Source organism: Micropterus dolomieu, linkage group LG05 (assembly GCF_021292245.1).
Source record: "Micropterus dolomieu isolate WLL.071019.BEF.003 ecotype Adirondacks linkage group LG05, ASM2129224v1, whole genome shotgun sequence".
In the NCBI taxonomy this organism is placed as follows: domain Eukaryota; kingdom Metazoa; phylum Chordata; class Actinopteri; order Centrarchiformes; family Centrarchidae; genus Micropterus; species Micropterus dolomieu.
The window spans coordinates 26,272,571-26,290,998 of record NC_060154.1 but is presented as its reverse complement, the minus strand read 5'-3'; the positions used below and the strand labels follow the sequence as shown (position 1 = coordinate 26,290,998).

The following is an 18,428-nucleotide window of genomic DNA, read 5'->3' as shown; positions in this document are numbered from 1 at the left end:
GCCATAACCCTTGCTTGCAATAACTGCCTCAAGCCTGCGACCCATCGACATCACCAAACTGTTGCATTCTTCATTTGTGATGCTATTCCAGGCTTTTACTGCAGCTTCTTTCAGTTCTTCTTTGTTTCGGGGTGTTTCTCCCTTCAGTCTCCTCTTAAGGAGGTGAAATGCAGCTCTGTTGGGTTACGGTCAGCTGATTGACTTGGCCAGTCTAAAACCTATCTACCCTTTTCTTTTCACTTAATGCTCTAATTGGATTTTAAAGTGCGTCTGTAAAACACTTTGGTCAACACATATCCACCCCTGCCACGCTTCTCTCCATCTCCCTGAGGCTGATACCTGAGATCACTTATGTCGTGCTGCTACTCGACACTGCAGTTATTAACCTGACAATTATATGTATGTGTGTTTACCATGGCTCTGGGCCTTTGCTCGTCTTCCTGGCTGTCATGGTGTCTGCGGTGGCCAAGGCTCTTCTGTTCAGGCCTGGGCAACTCTGTCCCGCTCAACAACTGCACTCGCAGCCAGTGGTAAACCATCTCTGCACTTCCCTCACAGTCTGCCAGGCTCACCTGGGCTGTACCCTGCAGGAACACACAGAAAAATGTCGTTAGTTTAAGTTTGATATCAACAGATCAGCTTAGTTCAACATGTATGATGAAGGCCTGGCATTATGGAACTATCTTAAGAGAACAAAATCGGTGCGGCTGTTTCATTCATCCATTATCCAGCATCAGTGGGTGCGTTGCTTCAGGGCCAGCTTCAGAGTCTGGAGCTACTCTGCCTTTCAGACCCACCAGTAGTTCCTCTTGAGCCTGAGGTCCCAGCGAACAGACGGACAGCTGCAGAGCACACACCGCCAGGGCGTTTGCAGGGACAGGAATGCGGAAGCCTTCGTTGAAACTCATGTGGGACTGCGGCTCCAACGCCGTGCAACAGTAAAACGCACACGCCCTGCTGGCGTCCAGTGGAATTAAGTGCACCTTCACATACCTGGACACGAACGGAACAATATACATAATGTGAGATTTCTAATTATTGACAACAGCAATGAGATAAATGTGATGTGTTATTGGTCCTCAGTCCGAACCTCAGTTTGTATAACTTCACTTCAAACATCAGTTGCTGATTCTGAACATGATGAACATGTAGCTGCCCTTACTCTAAAAATAAGCCACCGTTTTAAATTTGACAACTTGCCTAGAATTAAGAAAGACAGCTTTTTCTTTTATATGCATTTCTTTTGACTAAATGTTACATCAGAGTTGAAGGCACTTCGCTATGTGGTGTAGAAATTATTTTGTTCACATTAATGTACTTGTTATGTAAAATTTGACTATTTTCAAAAATTCGTGCCACCTTGCTGAAAAAACGTTTTTTCACTTTCTTGCAGAGAGTTAGATCTCTCACGTCTGTTTGGTAAATATGTAGCTGGAGCCAGCAGCCAGTTAGCTTAGCTTAGCATAAAGACTGGAAACAGGGAAACAGCTAGCCTGGCTCTGTCTGGTGTCCGAGCTCTAAAGCTCACCAAATAAACACGTTATATCTTGTTTGTTTAAAAAATACAAAAGCTGAAGTATAAAAAATCCCAACCTGTGGTTTTACAGGATCTAAAACAAGCAAGCTAAAAAAGTAGTCAAATCAGAGCCTATTTCAAATTTTTATTTCCATTTAGAGTATTGTTTTGCCATCTGATGTATAGTATGTAGTGTATGTATGAACTATTTAACTGAGAATGTATTAATTCATTAGAATGTATCCTCACTTTTTATTTGGAAAAACCCAAATGATTTGCCCAAATTATCACAAGTCGCCAAAAACCTTTTACCTGCCCCAACAAATACATTGAGTGGAAATCTGCCAACAGTGTTGAGAGACAGAGGTCGGTTCACCTTTGGACAGAGCCAGGCTAACTGTTTCCCCTTGTTCCCATTCTTTGTGCTAAGCTAAACAAACCATCTCCTTGCTTAATATTTAACACACAGAGACTGTTTCTTCTCATCCAACTCTCGACATGAAGGCGAATTGTCAAACTATTCCTTTAATCATGAGAGCTGAAAGTTCTTACACTTTATAGCCGTCCCTCACAATGGACCTGTTCAAATTCTTGAGCTGCAGCAGATGTAGCCGGAGACACTGAGAACTGGACTCCCACCTGTTTAGAGGAAAGTGGAATACGGAGTTAAATACTAACACAGAGTAGCCATGCCACCCACGTACAGTCCACACTAACAGTTTACTCACAGAAGTCCCAGTTGGATCTGGGTGGGCTCGCTCACAGAGCTCAGCTCTTTGATGTATGACATCTCATCAGACTCCTCTGCCCTGTTGGAGGAACGACGAAGGAATAAATAAACTGTGTTCCTCTCTCACTGGACACAAACTTTCTGTATAATCGTCTGAAGATAGTCCAGTGACCCAAAACACCATGATGCTATTATGAGCAATTTCTATGTGAGTGTGATATTAATACATCATTTTAAGATGATTCCGATTTTAACATACATTAGTAAGATTCAAAAAATTTATTTCTGTGCTTGCTTTTTTTTTTTTTTTTTTTTTTGCAGACACTGATGTCGACACTGTGATGGCATTAAATCCCACTTGGACAAGAGGATACAAATACAACAACTGTCAAAGCTGAAAGTGGTGTGTATTTTGAGTGTTGCAGTTTTCTCCTCCGTCACTAGGAAGCGCAGTTGCACCAGAGAGCTGGGTGTTTATGTTCTATTTCCGCAGTTGTGAGGGTGGATCTCCTCTCACCTTCTGCCCCAGGCCTCGAACACACCGCTGTCTGTGGCCAGAGCATCCTCAGAGACACCTGCAGACACTCTCCTGGCCCTCCTGCCACTTCTGTTGCCACTGTTTCCCCTCAGAGTCACTCCTAAAGTGGAAAAGAAACCCATTTAATCATCAGGTAGTCCTCATTCTTTGGGACAAGGATCACACCTCTTTTACTTGCCTGTGGAAGTGAAAGCCCCCTGGACCCCGCTGTCTCTGTGACTCTTGCTGTCCAGCTGATGCATGGCGGTGTGGCCGACCGCATCTTCGCTGCTCACCATGGCAGTGTGTGACAGGGGTTGGGACTGGGCCCGCAGCCCCTCTAACAGGCCGCGGCCTGCCTGCTCCATGTATTCCTCCGTCATCTGGGTGAGAGGGCAGTCCTGAGGGGCAGAGTGGTAGGGTGTGTCCATGGGAGAGCTGGGTGGCGACAGGGAGGAGAGAGAGGAGCGGGAGGAGAGGGAAGCCAGGGACTGCGGGGTGTCGTGGGAGCGTTTGGTTTTGCTCTGGGTCAGGGGGTCGGAAGTGAACATGGAGCAGTCTCTGGACAAGGTCTCTGGAGCCAGCAGGTAACGTAGGTGGGGGTCGAGCGGCTCGCCGGCCCCATCGTGACGCTCGTACTGGGGGAGACCGTAGATGTCACTAAAACTGATGGAGCTGAGGGAGCCTCGGCTGGACGCCAGGGAGCCCCGACTAGAGGCTAGAGAGCCGCGGCTGCTGCTGGACGACACCGTCAGAGAGCTAGCCGACAGGCTGGAGATAAAGAACATAAGAGACACATAAGAAAAGACACAGAGGTGCACTGAAGAGCAACTAAAAACTTGAAGAATGAGTGTGTGCCACACCTCTTCAGCTGGGAGTGAAGGTAGGTGGTGATGCGTGTTGCCTCCTCCAGCTGTCTCAGCAGAACGTTCCTCTTCTCCTGCTGCAGGATCCTGTCATGAGGTGCACATTGAAGTAAAAGAAATTCAGTTAGGTTAAAACAAGTTAAATGAGCACTTGGTCACCACCAGGTCCTTGACTGAGTGGTAATACTGCAGGGCAATATCTGTTCTATCCTAAAAACCAAAACAATGATGTATGAATCTGTCCAGCTTTGATCTTTACTCCACTCTAAAATCAAGCAGCCAGCAGGTCCACATCAGAAAGCAGGATAAACTAGGCTATAGTGGCACCCAATTCACCCTCCAATACAAAAAGCATGACTGCAATACTAAGATGCCCCCATAGTGAACACACAAGGAGACATTTTACTAATCTTTAAAATACTCCACAAGAAATAAACATAAACTGTGACTTTAGAAACTGTCAATACATGAACAGCAGCCAAAAATCAAGGGTTTATAGTATGCATACTGTCAGCATAATTAATTAACTTTCCAGTGTGAACAAACCACATACTTTAAAATGCTTACAATCAGTGCAGTATGCAAAAGGGACTACAGTGTTCCAACTAATCAGTTTAGCATGGTGAAGATATGTGGCCTGTCCATGCAGCAGTAGATTCATGTGAAACCAACTGGCTTCCATATTTACATATCAAAATCATAATAAAGCTATATTTGTTGTAGATGAGATGATTGGGCAGAAGAGGTCTCATAGGATAGACCATGTCGGTAGCACACAAACATAAAAACAATAAGACTGTCCAAACAAACTTCCCAGTTAGAAAAACATTTATGTTTTATGGGCTACTGTTAGTTGCATTTCTAGTTTGTACAGTCCTAGTACTTGTACTGAGAGACTCATCTTTCTCACCTCTGATTGGCTCCCTGGCTCTGGGAGCTGTGGGCCCTCTGCACCTCCTCCTCCAGTCTGGAGCGCTCCTCCTCCAGCTGCAGCAGCGTCTCTGGAGTGTGCTGCTGCTTGCTGATGAGGATGATCTCCTGCAGGAGGGCCTCCTTCTCGCGCAGGAGCTGCATGAAGTCCCGGTCGCGGTCCGCCTCAGCCCGTCCCGACCAGCTCTCACTGTCCAGCTGTGCTAGCTGGTGCTGTATAGTCTGCACCCTGAGACAGCAAGGACAGAACAATGTAGTGCGAAACGCATAGTTTGAATTTTCTCCTTACACCTGGCACTGGGTCAAGAATGGGTACGGCTGACAGACTTATAGTGAGAGGCAGGACAGTACAAGCTGTAACTACTTGGTTGCAAACATTTGTTTACATCAACCTTGCTGAAGCCAGATGTGTCACTCTCAGTATATATATATATATATATATATATATTTATTAAAAAGAAACATTATCCCGCATTGTTTCTCTTGCAGCCCTCTCCCTCAGCTCACATCACACACTTCACAATATCCCAGCAAATAATTGTATTTCCCAAAAAATCTAAATATTTAAAGCTGTAATAATTAGGGTTTATGTTGGTACACTGGCATAAAAAAACATGATTTTACATGAAAATTAATCTTGAAATTAGGCCATTCTTTTGACTCTACATTCGTGAAGTCAATTTCTTACATGGCTACTTGTTAATATTTGTATGAGAGTTGACTGAGTTCCCTGCAGTGTTCAGCACTGCCTTTGTGTACTCTGCACACGTGTTTATATCTATATGGCAGAACCAGCTGCATATAAGACCACATATTTGAGCCCAGGAGACAGTTCATGCTGCGACTATAATGACAGCGTTCAGCAAAGTAATTTCTACCCGAGCCACAACGCTGCATCAGCTAGTGGTCTTACAGGTGTGTATCACCAACACATTTATTCAGACAGACTTAAGTGGGATCTCAGAGTCCTCAGCTCTGATGAAATAACAGTGTTTATGTGTGCTGGATTTCAGACAGAGTGACTCAGTGACAGAGCATGCAAGTTTCCACAGGTCTCCTTTCTCTCGCCCTCCCTCCCTGATGTCATGGTTGGCATTGCTGTTGCTGGGTCACCACAGCAACATGAATCTTGTTTTAAAAAAGTGTGCATGGAGCCAGCGTAATAACACAGTGACTCTGCTGCAGCTTTCATCACACTGCTGGAACATACACAGTCCAAGCAGAGGTGCATTAATAATTAGATAACACACGGACATACTTGTGCTGAATTCATAAGCTAACAGAAATGCAGGCTTTTGTCAATGTTGATTTTGCCAACGTATAATTTAGTGCTATAAGGTGAGCTGGGATATATTTAACTAAACAGTGTGTATATTAAACCACCTTGCGGAGGAGCAGGGTGTACACCGAGGCAGGCGGTGGGCAGTGCTCTCTCCGGCTGCGCTCACAAAGGCAGCACACAGTCAGCAGCAGCGTGGCCAGAGAAGAATGTGACCACCCAGCTCATTCCGCTGGCCAGACGTCGCTCAGTAGCCACAGCCACCGGGCGCAAATACTATTCATAACACGCCCTCCCACTGTACAACGCACAGGGCCTGAGGATCGGGCCTACGGGGCCTGTGAGTCAGGGTTGCATGCCGGCGTCATAGTATACTACGACTCATAAACAAACCAGACATACTTACTTTTTCTTGGCTTCCTCGTACTGCCAGTTGACTCTCACTTTGTCCACTAAATGCGAGGAATCTTGGGAACCATACTGAAAAAATGACAAATAAAAGGATTGAAATATACATAGCGATAGAGACATGGCTTACAGGAACAAGTGTGATCAGAATATTTGCCATTAGTCAGCTGATCATTCTTTTACGGCAGAGGTTTTCAAAGAGTTTCACTTCTCTATATTTACTAATGACTTGCCTTACTGTAGTGCTGCTTTATTCGCAGATGATCCAACTATTCATTTTGCATCAACTCGTATAAATAAAATTAAGAAACACACTTCAATCTGAATTACAACTAGTAGTGAGCTGGATTTGTGAAAACAGTCTTAAATGTCGCAAAAACCAAAAGTATCTTGCTCAGGGCTAGACACTAACAGCGATCATCAGCCCTGCCTGTCACTCAAAGCCTCAAACAATGAACACGTTTAAGAGGTAAATTTGCTTGCTGTCACACTAGATAGACAGTAAACATGGGAGAAAAATATTCCCTTTTTCTTACATCTGCCATTAGAAAGCTGTTCTTACAGGCATTAGTTTTATCCCACCTTGATTACTGTTTGGTCAAGTCGGGCCAAAAAAAAAGATCTGTTTCAGCTACAAATAGCTCTAAATAAAGACTCGCACTGGCCTGCCCATCTGGTGTCAGGCTGAGCCCAGACCGTGTGCATGCCTCTCCTGGCTTAGAGTGGAAGAGAGGACGGTATGCAACATTATTAAATTCTTTAGGAATATTTGTTAAAGAAAATAACCAACTTGCCTTTACTCAAAAATAAAGTATGTGAGAAACCAACATACTTACTATACTCAGCAGGCTACTAAGGATTATCTAGTCATGCAAATACCCAGGACTGATGTGGTGTGCAGATCTGTAATGTATACAGCCATCAAAATGTGGAATACCTTAACAGTTTTTATTGTGTGAGCACGCTGTAAGGCCAGTTTTAAAAGACTACTAAAAAACTGTTTAACAATAATTCAAACATTGATGAGCCGAGGTGAATGGCTTGTTGTATTATTGTGTGGATGCTTTTTGGTTGACAGTAGTTTGCGGGAACATTTATACACACAGTGATACTTTTTTATAAAGCATTGTAGGTCTCTTTTTTAGATGTACTGTATGTATAATTTGTATGTCGGATGTTATGTTTGTTGTATTTTATGTATATTTTGTCTTTGTTGCATGTGGACCACAGGAAGCTGCTGCATTAGTGGCAGCTAATGGACATCCAAATATATGAATAAACAAATAAAGTGTGTCAACAACATCCCCATGAACTCCCACTTGAACCCTTTATTTTTTAACTTTTTTTTGAAAATTAGACACATCAAAAGTATGCCGAATTAGCTATTAGCAGTTCCTGTTTGCAATGTACCCATGGATGTACACACCCTATCCCTGGATGATATGATTTAAGAGCAGTGTGCCAGTAACTTAAGACAACAACCTACAGTAACCCCCCTCCCTGCCAAGCTGCTAATTGTTTAAAACATAGTCGGACTCGCCACCGCTCTTTGACAGAGAGACGTCAGCAGCAGCTGAAGAGGTATGACAGAAGAAAACTGGGAGAAGATGAGGAAGGTTTGGGTTTGGCTCGCTGGCTAATTAACGTTAGCTGTATCGGTGCCCTTAGTTGTTCACAACATGTTCAATGTTGCTTCTCAGTCACTTTTCTCAACTGACCAATCACAGCCTGGATGGGGTGGGACATTAAAAAAAGTTTCACGTACTACAGCAAACTTTACAATGTTGAACAATATAAGATTATTGACAAGTTAGGACTTAGCATTAACAAATTAGAGACCAATGTGGAGCCTTTATCCTGCACAAGGATTTAATGAATAAAAACAACCCACAGAAATTAAACAGCTATAACTGGATATAGTATTCAAATAGTGGTAAAAAGTATACTATTATATGAGATTATAATGAATGTAGTATTTAACGTTATACTAGCAGTATACTATTAACTAAACATTATACTAATTTATTTCATACACTCTGGTACAGTTCCTCCTCCAGGGTCCTGTGCCAGGATGCTAATATGTGCTGCTTCTAGCCACCTCCTCTGTAGAGCAACACGCTCCCCTTGTTCGGTTTTAAATCTGTTTGACTAGTTATTGTTATAAATATTGTTTAACTTTCTTCAAGTTGAGAACTACACATTTCAAAATGTCAGTATTTTGTGCATTTTCCTTGATAATCAAGCAAGCAGACCCATAGTACCATTTGTTCCATTCCATAATCGCAATATAAAATACAAAATACTTTTTCTCCAAATCGTGCAGCCCTAAAAATGTTGATGCTAATTGTGGCCCACGACTCATGTCTCTATCTCCGCACAGCCCCTTCTACTGTCCCTCACAGTCTGAAGACCTTTGTTTCAGGGGGAGACAGGGAGGAGTAGCCGTGTCTCATACCTCTCCCATGATGTCCGTCTGACAGCCAGTGTCACAGTACTGCTGCAGATTGCACGAGTAACCCACGGTTCCAATGCTGTTCGGCACCTCGCTGGCCGAGTCGCCGATAGACAAGCTGCTTTGGAAGTTCAGTGTCAGCTTCGCCAGGCTCTGTGGGAAGAAATACCGATCAGCGACAAAACAGATCAAAAAGATGGAATCCTTTCCATAATAATATAATGAGATTTGACCAATATCACCTGATAATTGTTGTAAAAATAACATTAAAATGTGACCAAAAATCACAAAGTAAATAGTCAAAGCCATGTTTCTCATTTCAAATTATTTAAGCATTTAAAGGTGTGTCCATTGACTTCAGTATGTGTTCAGAAATAGATTGTGACACTGCCAGGAAATGCCTCTGCAAATGTGGCCCGACAATCACACTGAATCATCATCTATTATTCATTAGATACTCAATTACATTTTTTGCTTTGGTGACAAACTCAAGGGTGGCGGTGATTCATGTGTCTGGAAATGTCCATTATTTAAAGACAATGATGAGAAGCAGCACAACAGAAGAGATTAACAGACACTAGAGGTCAGCAAAGAATACTCCAACAAGAAGAAGAGGTACATCAGATACCTGGATGAGGTCCTGCCTCTCCTTCTCGCCTGTGCTGATGGCCTTCTTGATGCTACGCAGCTCGTTGAAGATGGCTTGCGCCTCGTCCAGCTTGTAGTTTGTCTGACTGCAGGACATCTTCCTGTCAATCCTGCGACACAGACAAAAGATGTCAAGATGCCTGCTTGGGCACTGAGTTTTGACACTCAGGTATTAAAAACTGCTTGATGTCCTTTTGTTTTGGGGACTGAGATAGCAAGAAAGAGTCACACCCGAGCGTTAATCAAGCAATATTATAGTCCACAGTCTGTTCATTTGCCAACATGTTTTCCTCCCTCCTCCCCTTTCTTTCCTTAGTTTATTTTGTCTTGCTTTTCCTTTTGTTAGAATCTGTATTTTATTCTTATCTAGGTTGAGTTCTATGGATCTTCCTCCAATCAGTTGATAAAAACACATTTTGTCAGTTCTGGGCTTCAATAAGGTTCAATATTAGAAGTGGATGTGCTACAATGGATTAGCAGATTTGGGAATTTGCTATAACATTTTATAACATAATTGTGGGGAAGTTATTACATTTTGATGATGTTCCTTTAGCACAGCAGATACGTTTTTGACTTACTTTGTGACGTGTCGGGAAAAATACATAAAATGTGGGGGAAGGAAGAGAACACTGGTAAAAAAATGTGTCGAAGCACGAAACTATGATCATGTGGCGTCAATAAGAGCTTAGTTGTAATGTTATTTACTTTTTTCCAATCCTAGAGAAATTTCTTAGCTAAAAAGGTATAGCAGAAAAAAAAACTATTATAACAGTGAACACACCATCATACACAACGATCAAGTAGTTTCAAATTAAGAATGACATTTCTCGCTCACTTACTAGCGACAGGGTGGGGGCTTAATGTTGGAAATGGCTCAGTGGAAAATAAGTCACAAAGAAAATCATCAGATGAACATCTGAAGTATTTTTGCGTGGGAGGGAACATTCACATCCACTCAAGTGTTTTTTTTTTAGACTGTGGTCAGTTATGAAATACTGACACTGCATGTGACAGGCCAGTGTAAATGCTAATCTCTGTTTGTTTTCGCATGCTGAGATATTGTTTCAGCCTTTAAAGTGCTGTATTCAAAGACTCCCTCTTTGAAGGGGGAAATCATAGCTACAAGCTACTCAAGACACTTAATATTTAAAGAGAAAAATATCCTTCCACAGACTGTTTGATTAACGTCTCTGTAGCTTATAAAATAACAAAAACAGACTGATTCAGAATCCCTGCCAACACATGATGAATAAAACAAATCTGCTCTTCTGCTTTGAAGAGAATGGTATTCTTCAGTGTGGTTTGAGGAGGGGGTTTGGTTGGTTTGCTGGCTGGGAGCTGGAGGAGTACGGCACGGTGCCTCCTGCATCACTGGGGCTGGCACGTGGGCCCCGCTCTCACCACAGCCCGCTTCCTTCACTCTCCTTCAACAGCAGGTACTGTTCATCCACCCGACCCTGCCCTTCCTCCCAAAACAAGCTCCGCTTTGTTCCCCCCCACCCCATTGGCAGGGCCTGGGAGTTTATATGCTTAGCAAAAAAAAAAAAAAAAGGCACTACCACCCCTCAGTGCCTGCCTGTACTGACACCCCCCCGCACCCTGTGTACTGCAGAGAAGCTAATATGCTCACATATTCTTAAGCAATAGGTTGTAGGTTGATTAAGTCCTTAAAACCACCTGCACAGGGAAAACACGTGTAGTGTCTGAACATTTGGGAAATTTGTCAAGATAAGGCAGAATACAGATGAGCAGAAAAAGATACTTGTACGCCAAACTGTCCAAAAGAGATAAACTCCTGACTTTAACTCCTTTCAGGCGGGTAGTGATGAGGGGGTCATTTTCTACGTCAGAAGCTGTTTGTTTACTTTATCTGAGGCGACATGGCGTAGAGAACAATTAGCTACATTGCTGACAACAGCTGAGACTGGGAAAACAAAACAGCCGTAGGGTTCCTCCTGGGCTCAACCCTACTGGGCAAAAGAAACAATCGGACGCACACACAAGCACAGGCAAACAAAGGCACAAACATGTATACGAGCACGTAAACACACACACACACACACACACACACACACACACACACACACACACACACACACACACAGGCAAAAACTCAAGAGGAGGATGTGTCCATGTTTTCTGCAAGCTGTGTATTCTCCTGGCTATTGTGGGAATCACTCGAGTTGTGTATTATCTAAGAGATAAGGGACTCTGCCAGGACTCAGGAAGTGCAGAGGAATTTGCTGCCAGATATCCCTGTGTTTTTGAAAATGCTCTCAAGCACACCCCCCTTCCTCCCTCTCTCTCTCTCTCTCTCTCCCCCCGTCCTCCCCTCCCTCCCCTCTACATGGAGGAACTTCCTCTCCAGGCTGAGCCTTGGCTCCCTGCACTCCACTGGTGCATCCTCTTCCTGAGGTGGAGTCCCCTTTTCCATCAAAAACTCCCTCCATTTGCCTTTTCTCAAACGCTCTCTTTTTTTTCCCCCCTCCCGAGAGGTGGAGCTTCTACTTCTAACATGAAATTTGGGACTGCTCAGAAATGTTTCCAGCACAAAAGACACTATGTGTATGTGTTTAAATACCAACACAAACTAAAGGAAAATGGGAAACTGCCTCTAAAACACAAGCCAAGGAAGAGTATCCTCCTTCTTGTTCTTTGAAAATCCTCTCATTTTCTACATGAGTCAAAGTGTTTGTTGCACCCTTTCCGATGTAGTTGAACTGAATAATGTTTAATAAAGTAATTCTATTTTTATAACTATTATTGTGATGTTAAAGAGAACCAGAAATGAAAAAGGGATATTCTGAATATGAAATCCTGCTGTGAAATATTTAGTTTGAACACAAGGGGACATGCAGAGAGGAAAAAGAGGTGAAAGCGAGTTTGTGGTGTGTGTGAAGTTGAAGATAGAGGACAAGGGAAAAAGGGAAAAGGGCGCTGGGTGGGGAGCAGCAGGGCCAAGTGTTGTAGGAAGGAGAAGGGTGGCCGTGGGAGGAAGGGTGGGCCTGGGACACAGAGGCAGAGGAACACTCACTCTTGCAGGGTCTCCACTCCCATTTCCTTATACTGCAGCTCTTGCTTCACCTGGGCCAGCTCCTGCTTCAGTCTGGAGAGCTGATGACACAAGGCCAAGCACCGGGTTACCATGGCACACAATGGGCTTCTCTCACCACCAACACCGGCTAAAACTGCCTCGTCATGACTATTCACATACAGGAATGCTCTGCTGTGTTTATACAGACACACACGTGCACGCGTGTGTATGCGCGCATATCCGCACGCACAGTGGTTCATGTACTTAGGCTTTCTCTCCTGAAAAGGATGTCTGATTAGGGCTTAGTTTTGGAAAAATACTTAAGATTATATCTGTGACTGTTATCACCCTGATGATTTACCAGGCAGGGAAGATCTGATGAACGGTGCTGCTGAGTTGCATTATGGTATATTATATGTAGCATCCAGTGTTTTTAGGGGCTTTACCCAGACTACGGATTGAAAATCAGGATATCTCAGCCTCTGCTGCTTTGATTTTGACTGTTTTTTTGTTTTTTGTTTTTGTGTCACTACCTTCTTGTCCGCCAACATTATGAAAGCCCAGTACTACTTAGAAGTGCACTCAGTAGAAGTGCATTGTGATGACATGTTCATAAATAGTCTGTGAATTAAATAACGATTCCAAGCTATAAGAAACATGCTCCCAATGACAATGGAATAGGTAATGTCTACCGTGGTCCCCGTCTTTAGTTTTCTAGTTTAGCATGTTAGCACGCGAACATTAGTTTATTAGCACTAAACTCAAAGTACAGTTGAGGCTGATGGGAATAGTTTTACAGGTAGGTCATGAACTAAAATCTTGGAGAAACTGAAATTTTGAACTGATGATGGCGCTAAATCAAAAGCCAGTGTATCAAGTTATTCATCCTCTGGGGACCAAGAAATTAATATTGATTTCAGCCAGCCCTAAAATGAACAACGTTCACTAAAGATTACAGTGACATTTACAGAAATAAAAAAATATTGGGCAGTGATTTTTATTGGAAACATGACTGGCCATAAATCCCTTTGACACATGTTAATTTGTGGGTGTAGCCAGGGAATGGCAAGTCGATCAGGAAACTTAACAACTGGTCATCATTAGTTGATAAGGGACAATCGTAACATTACTGTGTCATACAGTCCTCAAAAACATATACGTCAAATACGTACATTTGCACAACAGCTCTCTTTGAATTTTTACAGTTAACAACATTAATTCAATGAATAATCTCTGACTGGAATTTGTATTGGAACATTAAAATTACGTTGTCCTCATCTTTTCAGTACAACACTTGAGGTTAAAATGTCCCCGATCCAGGAAACACCCTCACCCATGTGACTGATCTCAGAGAAATGTCCAACTTGGACCTGTGAGTCAATGACCTAGCCTCTGCCTGACCTTTTGATGATGATCTCATCCTCATCCTCTTGAGGCCCCGGGCCAGAGCCACAGTATCCTGTAGGGGCCACACCCCAGCCCCCTTTTCTGCCCAAAAGGGCCCCTCAGCCATTGTTCTCCTAAGATAATGACTTACCCGCTCTCGCCTACAAGCTATTTCCACTTTTATTTGGTCAGGATCGTATTTCGCGTTTGAGGACGAGCCGGATAGCGCTGTGAACACAGAAAAACAAAGGACACAGCAGTTAGTTGATAGGGATGATTTTGAAGTTAACTTGTAAAGCTAAGAGTTGAAGGAGGAGCCGGTGTCGTCTCACAGCCTTTGCTCTCTGTGGACGCCCCCCTGGACGCTTTGTGCGTGACAGCTGGCTGGAGTCGGAGGTTAAACTGGGTGGAAGTGGTTAAAAGGGCGGCTGGGTGAACCAGGAATGGGGATTTGAAAGATCTTCTATAGATCTGCACCCCCACCAGTTCCTGAAGGGACATCAGCAATATAGCATGTCGAGCCAACATAATTATGTCAGCTCAGGTCAGGTTTTTTGTTGTCAGGGAGCCCTCCAGTTCACACATCTCTCATCCTTTTCTTTCCATGCGGGCATATTTTTTTATATCATAAAACACGGGGTTGAGTGGCAGGAGAGTAAGCATGACGATTTAGTGTTGCCTTACTGCTGGTGATGGAGCGGTTGTCCTCAGAGAGCTCGTGGAAGAGCAACATTTCCTGCTGAGCCAGCTCCAGACGCTGCTGCTTGACCAGGTACATCTCCTTCTTGGCTTTGAGGGCCTCCTGGGCCACCACAAGGTACTCCTTCAGCATGCGCTCCTGCTCCTGTCGCCACTGGGTCCGCGGGTTCTCAATCTGGGTGGTCTCTGACAACAGGACATAACACAAGTGACTTAAAAGCACATAATCCTATAAAGACGTGATAATATTAATCAGAAAAGCAAGAAGGTCCTGTGGTACCTTATTTGAGACACAAAAGCCTCAGCTGTCAGTGAGCTCTGTGTTTATGTACATTTCTTAAATTCATTCAGTGCTTGGAGACAAGTGGGAATGTACTTACTGTTGATGTGGTCGATGTAGTAAACTCCCACTTGCTGGTCATAAACTTCCTCCCACCCGAGAGGCAGTTCATCTCCAACACAGTCGGCAAACGTCAGCGGTTTGGTGATCCTGAAATGATTTAAAATCTATTCAGTGCAATAGAAACCCCAAGGAATGCGCATGTGCACTTTAATATCAGCTTAAGAAACAACAACATTACATTACAGTATCTATGTTAATTGCATTTTACATAGTCTTACAGAAGTCGGGTTTTTTGTCTCCCACGTTATGTATTTTTTCTTTTTAGCATTAACGGGCCTACAGGGAGCTCTGCGCCATTAATCATGTTTATAAAAGGTGTTTTCAATGTAAATCAAGGGGAAAGAAGCAAAAAGTAAACATTCATACTAAAGAATATTCTCTAACCCAGCACCCTTAAGCACAAGTGCACCTTGTTCTAGTCTTGTGTTTTGGACCAAAGTATTACCTGTTGCTCTTTTAACAATTATCCAGGGTGATCATTTCAAAATCACAAAAAAAACCTCTAGTTTCACAGCACACACAAAAACAATCAATGAGGAATAAATACAGACAGGGTATGTTCATACATTTCTATGATGCACTTAAATTGTTCGTGCAGGCCAATATCTCAAATTTTTATGCGTCTAACTGCTTTATTAGGTAACAATTATTTGCTGCGACATACGATTTTTATAAACTGTTCATATCAAATGGATACATTACTAAAGCCAAATCTTTGAATGTGTGTTAGTATTATCAGTATGTATGTTTTTAAAAACTTAATAGAGCACTCAACGCCAAACTTTCAGCTGTTGTATACATAAAAAGAACACAATTAAAGGATACTGCAGGTTCACCAATAGAGGCAGAGCTTTATCTGGCTTGAAATGATTGGCGGATTTATAAGCTTGTGCATTTTACAAGGTTACAAAAGGTGTTAAGTTCAGTGCTCCTCAGGCAAGGAGCAGATCAGTCCGGGTGGTCAGGAGACCAAACAGTTGATAATTCTGAAGGAAAGCTGAGGAAATAACAAATTGTCAAAGAGCGCAGTCTTAATAAACTGTGTTTCAAGCCTGGAGACTTTTCACGCACTAATATCCTCAATGAATGAATGAACCCGGACAAACTGACTAAAATATTTTTAAAACAACGCACTGGCTACAAATGCCCTATGAAGCTAAAACACATTTAGTATAAAGTTTTGTTGAGACCAGTAACTGATTTTGGCAACAAATTGGAGAAATTATGGGAAAAAAACCTGCTAAACTAGTGCTGCTAAAAAGTCCACTAGCCTAGCCGGGCAGCAGTAACCACTGTCTCAGCTTTTGACTCCAGTGGAATTCACGATTTGGTTTGTTAAAGCTATATTACCAAATTGTATTAAATTGTAAAGTAAAACATTTCATATATTTATGTTTTGAAGCCTTTTTTCTTGAGCATCATATTTTGTGTATTTACGGCTCTGTGCCTTTGAAGGGTGGCAAAGTTGTGTGCCCATATAAAATTTAGTTTTGCTAAGTGATCTATACGGTTAGATAAATATACAATATACACATGTAAACATACATAAATACAACATGGCAACATACGCTCAAGGTGTGTTATTTAGCGTACATTGTGAAACCGGACACTTTCTTCCTTGACAGATTTTAGACTAACCAGTGTGTGTGTAGCCCAGAGTTACATGTTTACACAGTCAACACACAGTTAGCGACCGGTTAGCCTACATGCTTTTCATTTAACTGAATACAAATACAAGGGCAAACTCTTTAAACCTATTTTTAAAAAGTGATCTTAATAAATCTGTTCTTAAACCTCCTTCTTTAAAGTTTGAATTGGCTGGGATTCAACATCAACAATAAAGGACTGCCAAAGTGTAATGATTTTTTTAGCCGTGTGGATACATCACTAACTCTACTAATCTCCAGATATCAGCGAGCTGTGAACCATCACCATCAATTGGCGCAGACAAAAGGGGGGTCCAGCGGCAGTGACCCCTTCCACCACAGTATGCTCACGATGCAGACTGGCGAAGTATGCATACAATGAAGGGACGGCCCGGAGAGAGTAGCTGAGGCATTCTGCACCACATTCCTCAGGAGACAGCAGCTCTCCTCTCTGCATGCAGGCACTCAGGACAAACTCACATCACCAGATCTTAACCTCAGTTTGGTTGCAAAGGCATTAACTTCAGGCCAAACGCCACCAGCACTGAGACACATGCTGAGAATTTAAATTAGTAGGAAACACAGAGGTACTTCCACTTTCTCAAAATACTCGATAAAGCCTTTATCTGAGTGGCTTACCAACGATTTCTATAAAGATACTAGCTGCACGTGCCCTCTGTGTTCTAATGCTAATAATAAATTGTCAAAATATGTTCTTTTTGGTCAAAAGACTTCAACAATGCCTAAAATTCAATCAACTCCCTTTGCATTTCACACATTTTTGTCAAATTCTAAACATGCAACGTTATTTTTTGATTTGCATGTAGGCTGATCTAAATGACTAAATGATCATTTACCATTTCTTCCTAGGCTTTATTTGTGACACAACTCTCAGACTGGGATATTATCCACAAATGTAGGAAAGGATAACTCTCACTAAAATCTAAAACTTCCTAAGAGACAGAGGTGATGTCTTCAAATGCCTTGTTTCCAATCAACAGTCCAAAACTCAGATTTCCGTGGTTCCCAAAGAAAAAACAATCAGTCATCTCCCAAAGTACACATAATTTTATGCAACAGAACGTTTATGTTCTTCTTTCTTAACTTGCTGATCATCTCCTGACCCCTTATTAGATTCATCTTGTGACCCCTTTGTGACTTCCCGACCACAGCTAGGGAACCACTGGGCAAATCAATGAATCACCTAATCACTTCAGATCACGACCCCTACTACTAGACCACAGATGAGTGCCACAATAAAGTCCCACATATTCCCGACATATAACAAATAACTACACATATACTACATTGAGTAGCATGGTGACTGGGTGCCATGTGCATAAGGCCAAACACAAGGCCATGGCAAACAGAAGCACGCTCCCCACCTGCTCCTGCTTTAAGTGTTTGTTAAAGGTAAATAAATGTCCAGACACTAACTGCACTTGCAAATACTCAGACCAGGCAGTCACGCCTTTTGCTGTCAGGTTTTAAATTGATGATGACTGATGGAGGAAACAGGATGAGAATAATCAGAAGCATTGAAACAATACAAACACATATCAAAAATAGGCACATCCAGTTTATTCTACTGTATTTTAGATTTAGTCAAAACTGCTGTAAAAATAGGGGAGGTTATGGGAAAGATGGGAAACTTTGTGACGTCAGAGGGAGTTTACTCCTGACCTCCACAGAGAGAGATCTCACAGATCTGACTCTGAATACTGTCTGAATGTTTGGTTTGTCACGCAGTCTTGTGACAGCAGCCTCTGTTTTTCCAAGTCATGTCTTGGTCTTGGGAGACGCTGTAACCACTGCAGCACACCCACACAGAGAGGGGACACACACAGCAGCACAGAGCAGGAGAATCTGACGACATGCATTTCAAGAGGGAGGGGGGGGGGGGGGGGAAAAGCG

The 18,428-nt window shown here is 42.7% G+C and overlaps 2 protein-coding genes across 3 annotated transcripts in view; both read right to left on the bottom strand.

Moving 5' to 3' along the window:
* LOC123971410 (cytoplasmic FMR1-interacting protein 1 homolog) overlaps positions 1 to 18,428 on the bottom strand; it is a 1,205,200-nt gene that overhangs the window by 127,244 nt on the left and 1,059,528 nt on the right. The window lies entirely within an intron of this gene.
* The window catches only part of wwc3 (WWC family member 3), a 30,777-nt gene that overhangs the window by 3,843 nt on the left and 8,506 nt on the right, over positions 1 to 18,428 (bottom strand). For both annotated transcript variants that reach the window (XM_046050211.1, XM_046050212.1), the window contains exons 2-16: positions 14,846 to 14,955; positions 14,451 to 14,651; positions 13,918 to 13,994; positions 12,381 to 12,460; positions 9,327 to 9,456; positions 8,702 to 8,851; positions 6,245 to 6,318; positions 4,540 to 4,788; positions 3,627 to 3,716; positions 2,963 to 3,534; positions 2,764 to 2,884; positions 2,245 to 2,325; positions 2,069 to 2,155; positions 798 to 993; positions 414 to 584 (exon numbers count right to left, since the gene is read on the bottom strand). In XM_046050211.1, coding sequence (XP_045906167.1) covers positions 414 to 584; positions 798 to 993; positions 2,069 to 2,155; positions 2,245 to 2,325; positions 2,764 to 2,884; positions 2,963 to 3,534; positions 3,627 to 3,716; positions 4,540 to 4,788; positions 6,245 to 6,318; positions 8,702 to 8,851; positions 9,327 to 9,456; positions 12,381 to 12,460; positions 13,918 to 13,994; positions 14,451 to 14,651; positions 14,846 to 14,955 — 2,389 coding nt within the window. The remainder of the gene's footprint in view (positions 1 to 413; positions 585 to 797; positions 994 to 2,068; positions 2,156 to 2,244; positions 2,326 to 2,763; positions 2,885 to 2,962; positions 3,535 to 3,626; positions 3,717 to 4,539; positions 4,789 to 6,244; positions 6,319 to 8,701; positions 8,852 to 9,326; positions 9,457 to 12,380; positions 12,461 to 13,917; positions 13,995 to 14,450; positions 14,652 to 14,845; positions 14,956 to 18,428) is intronic.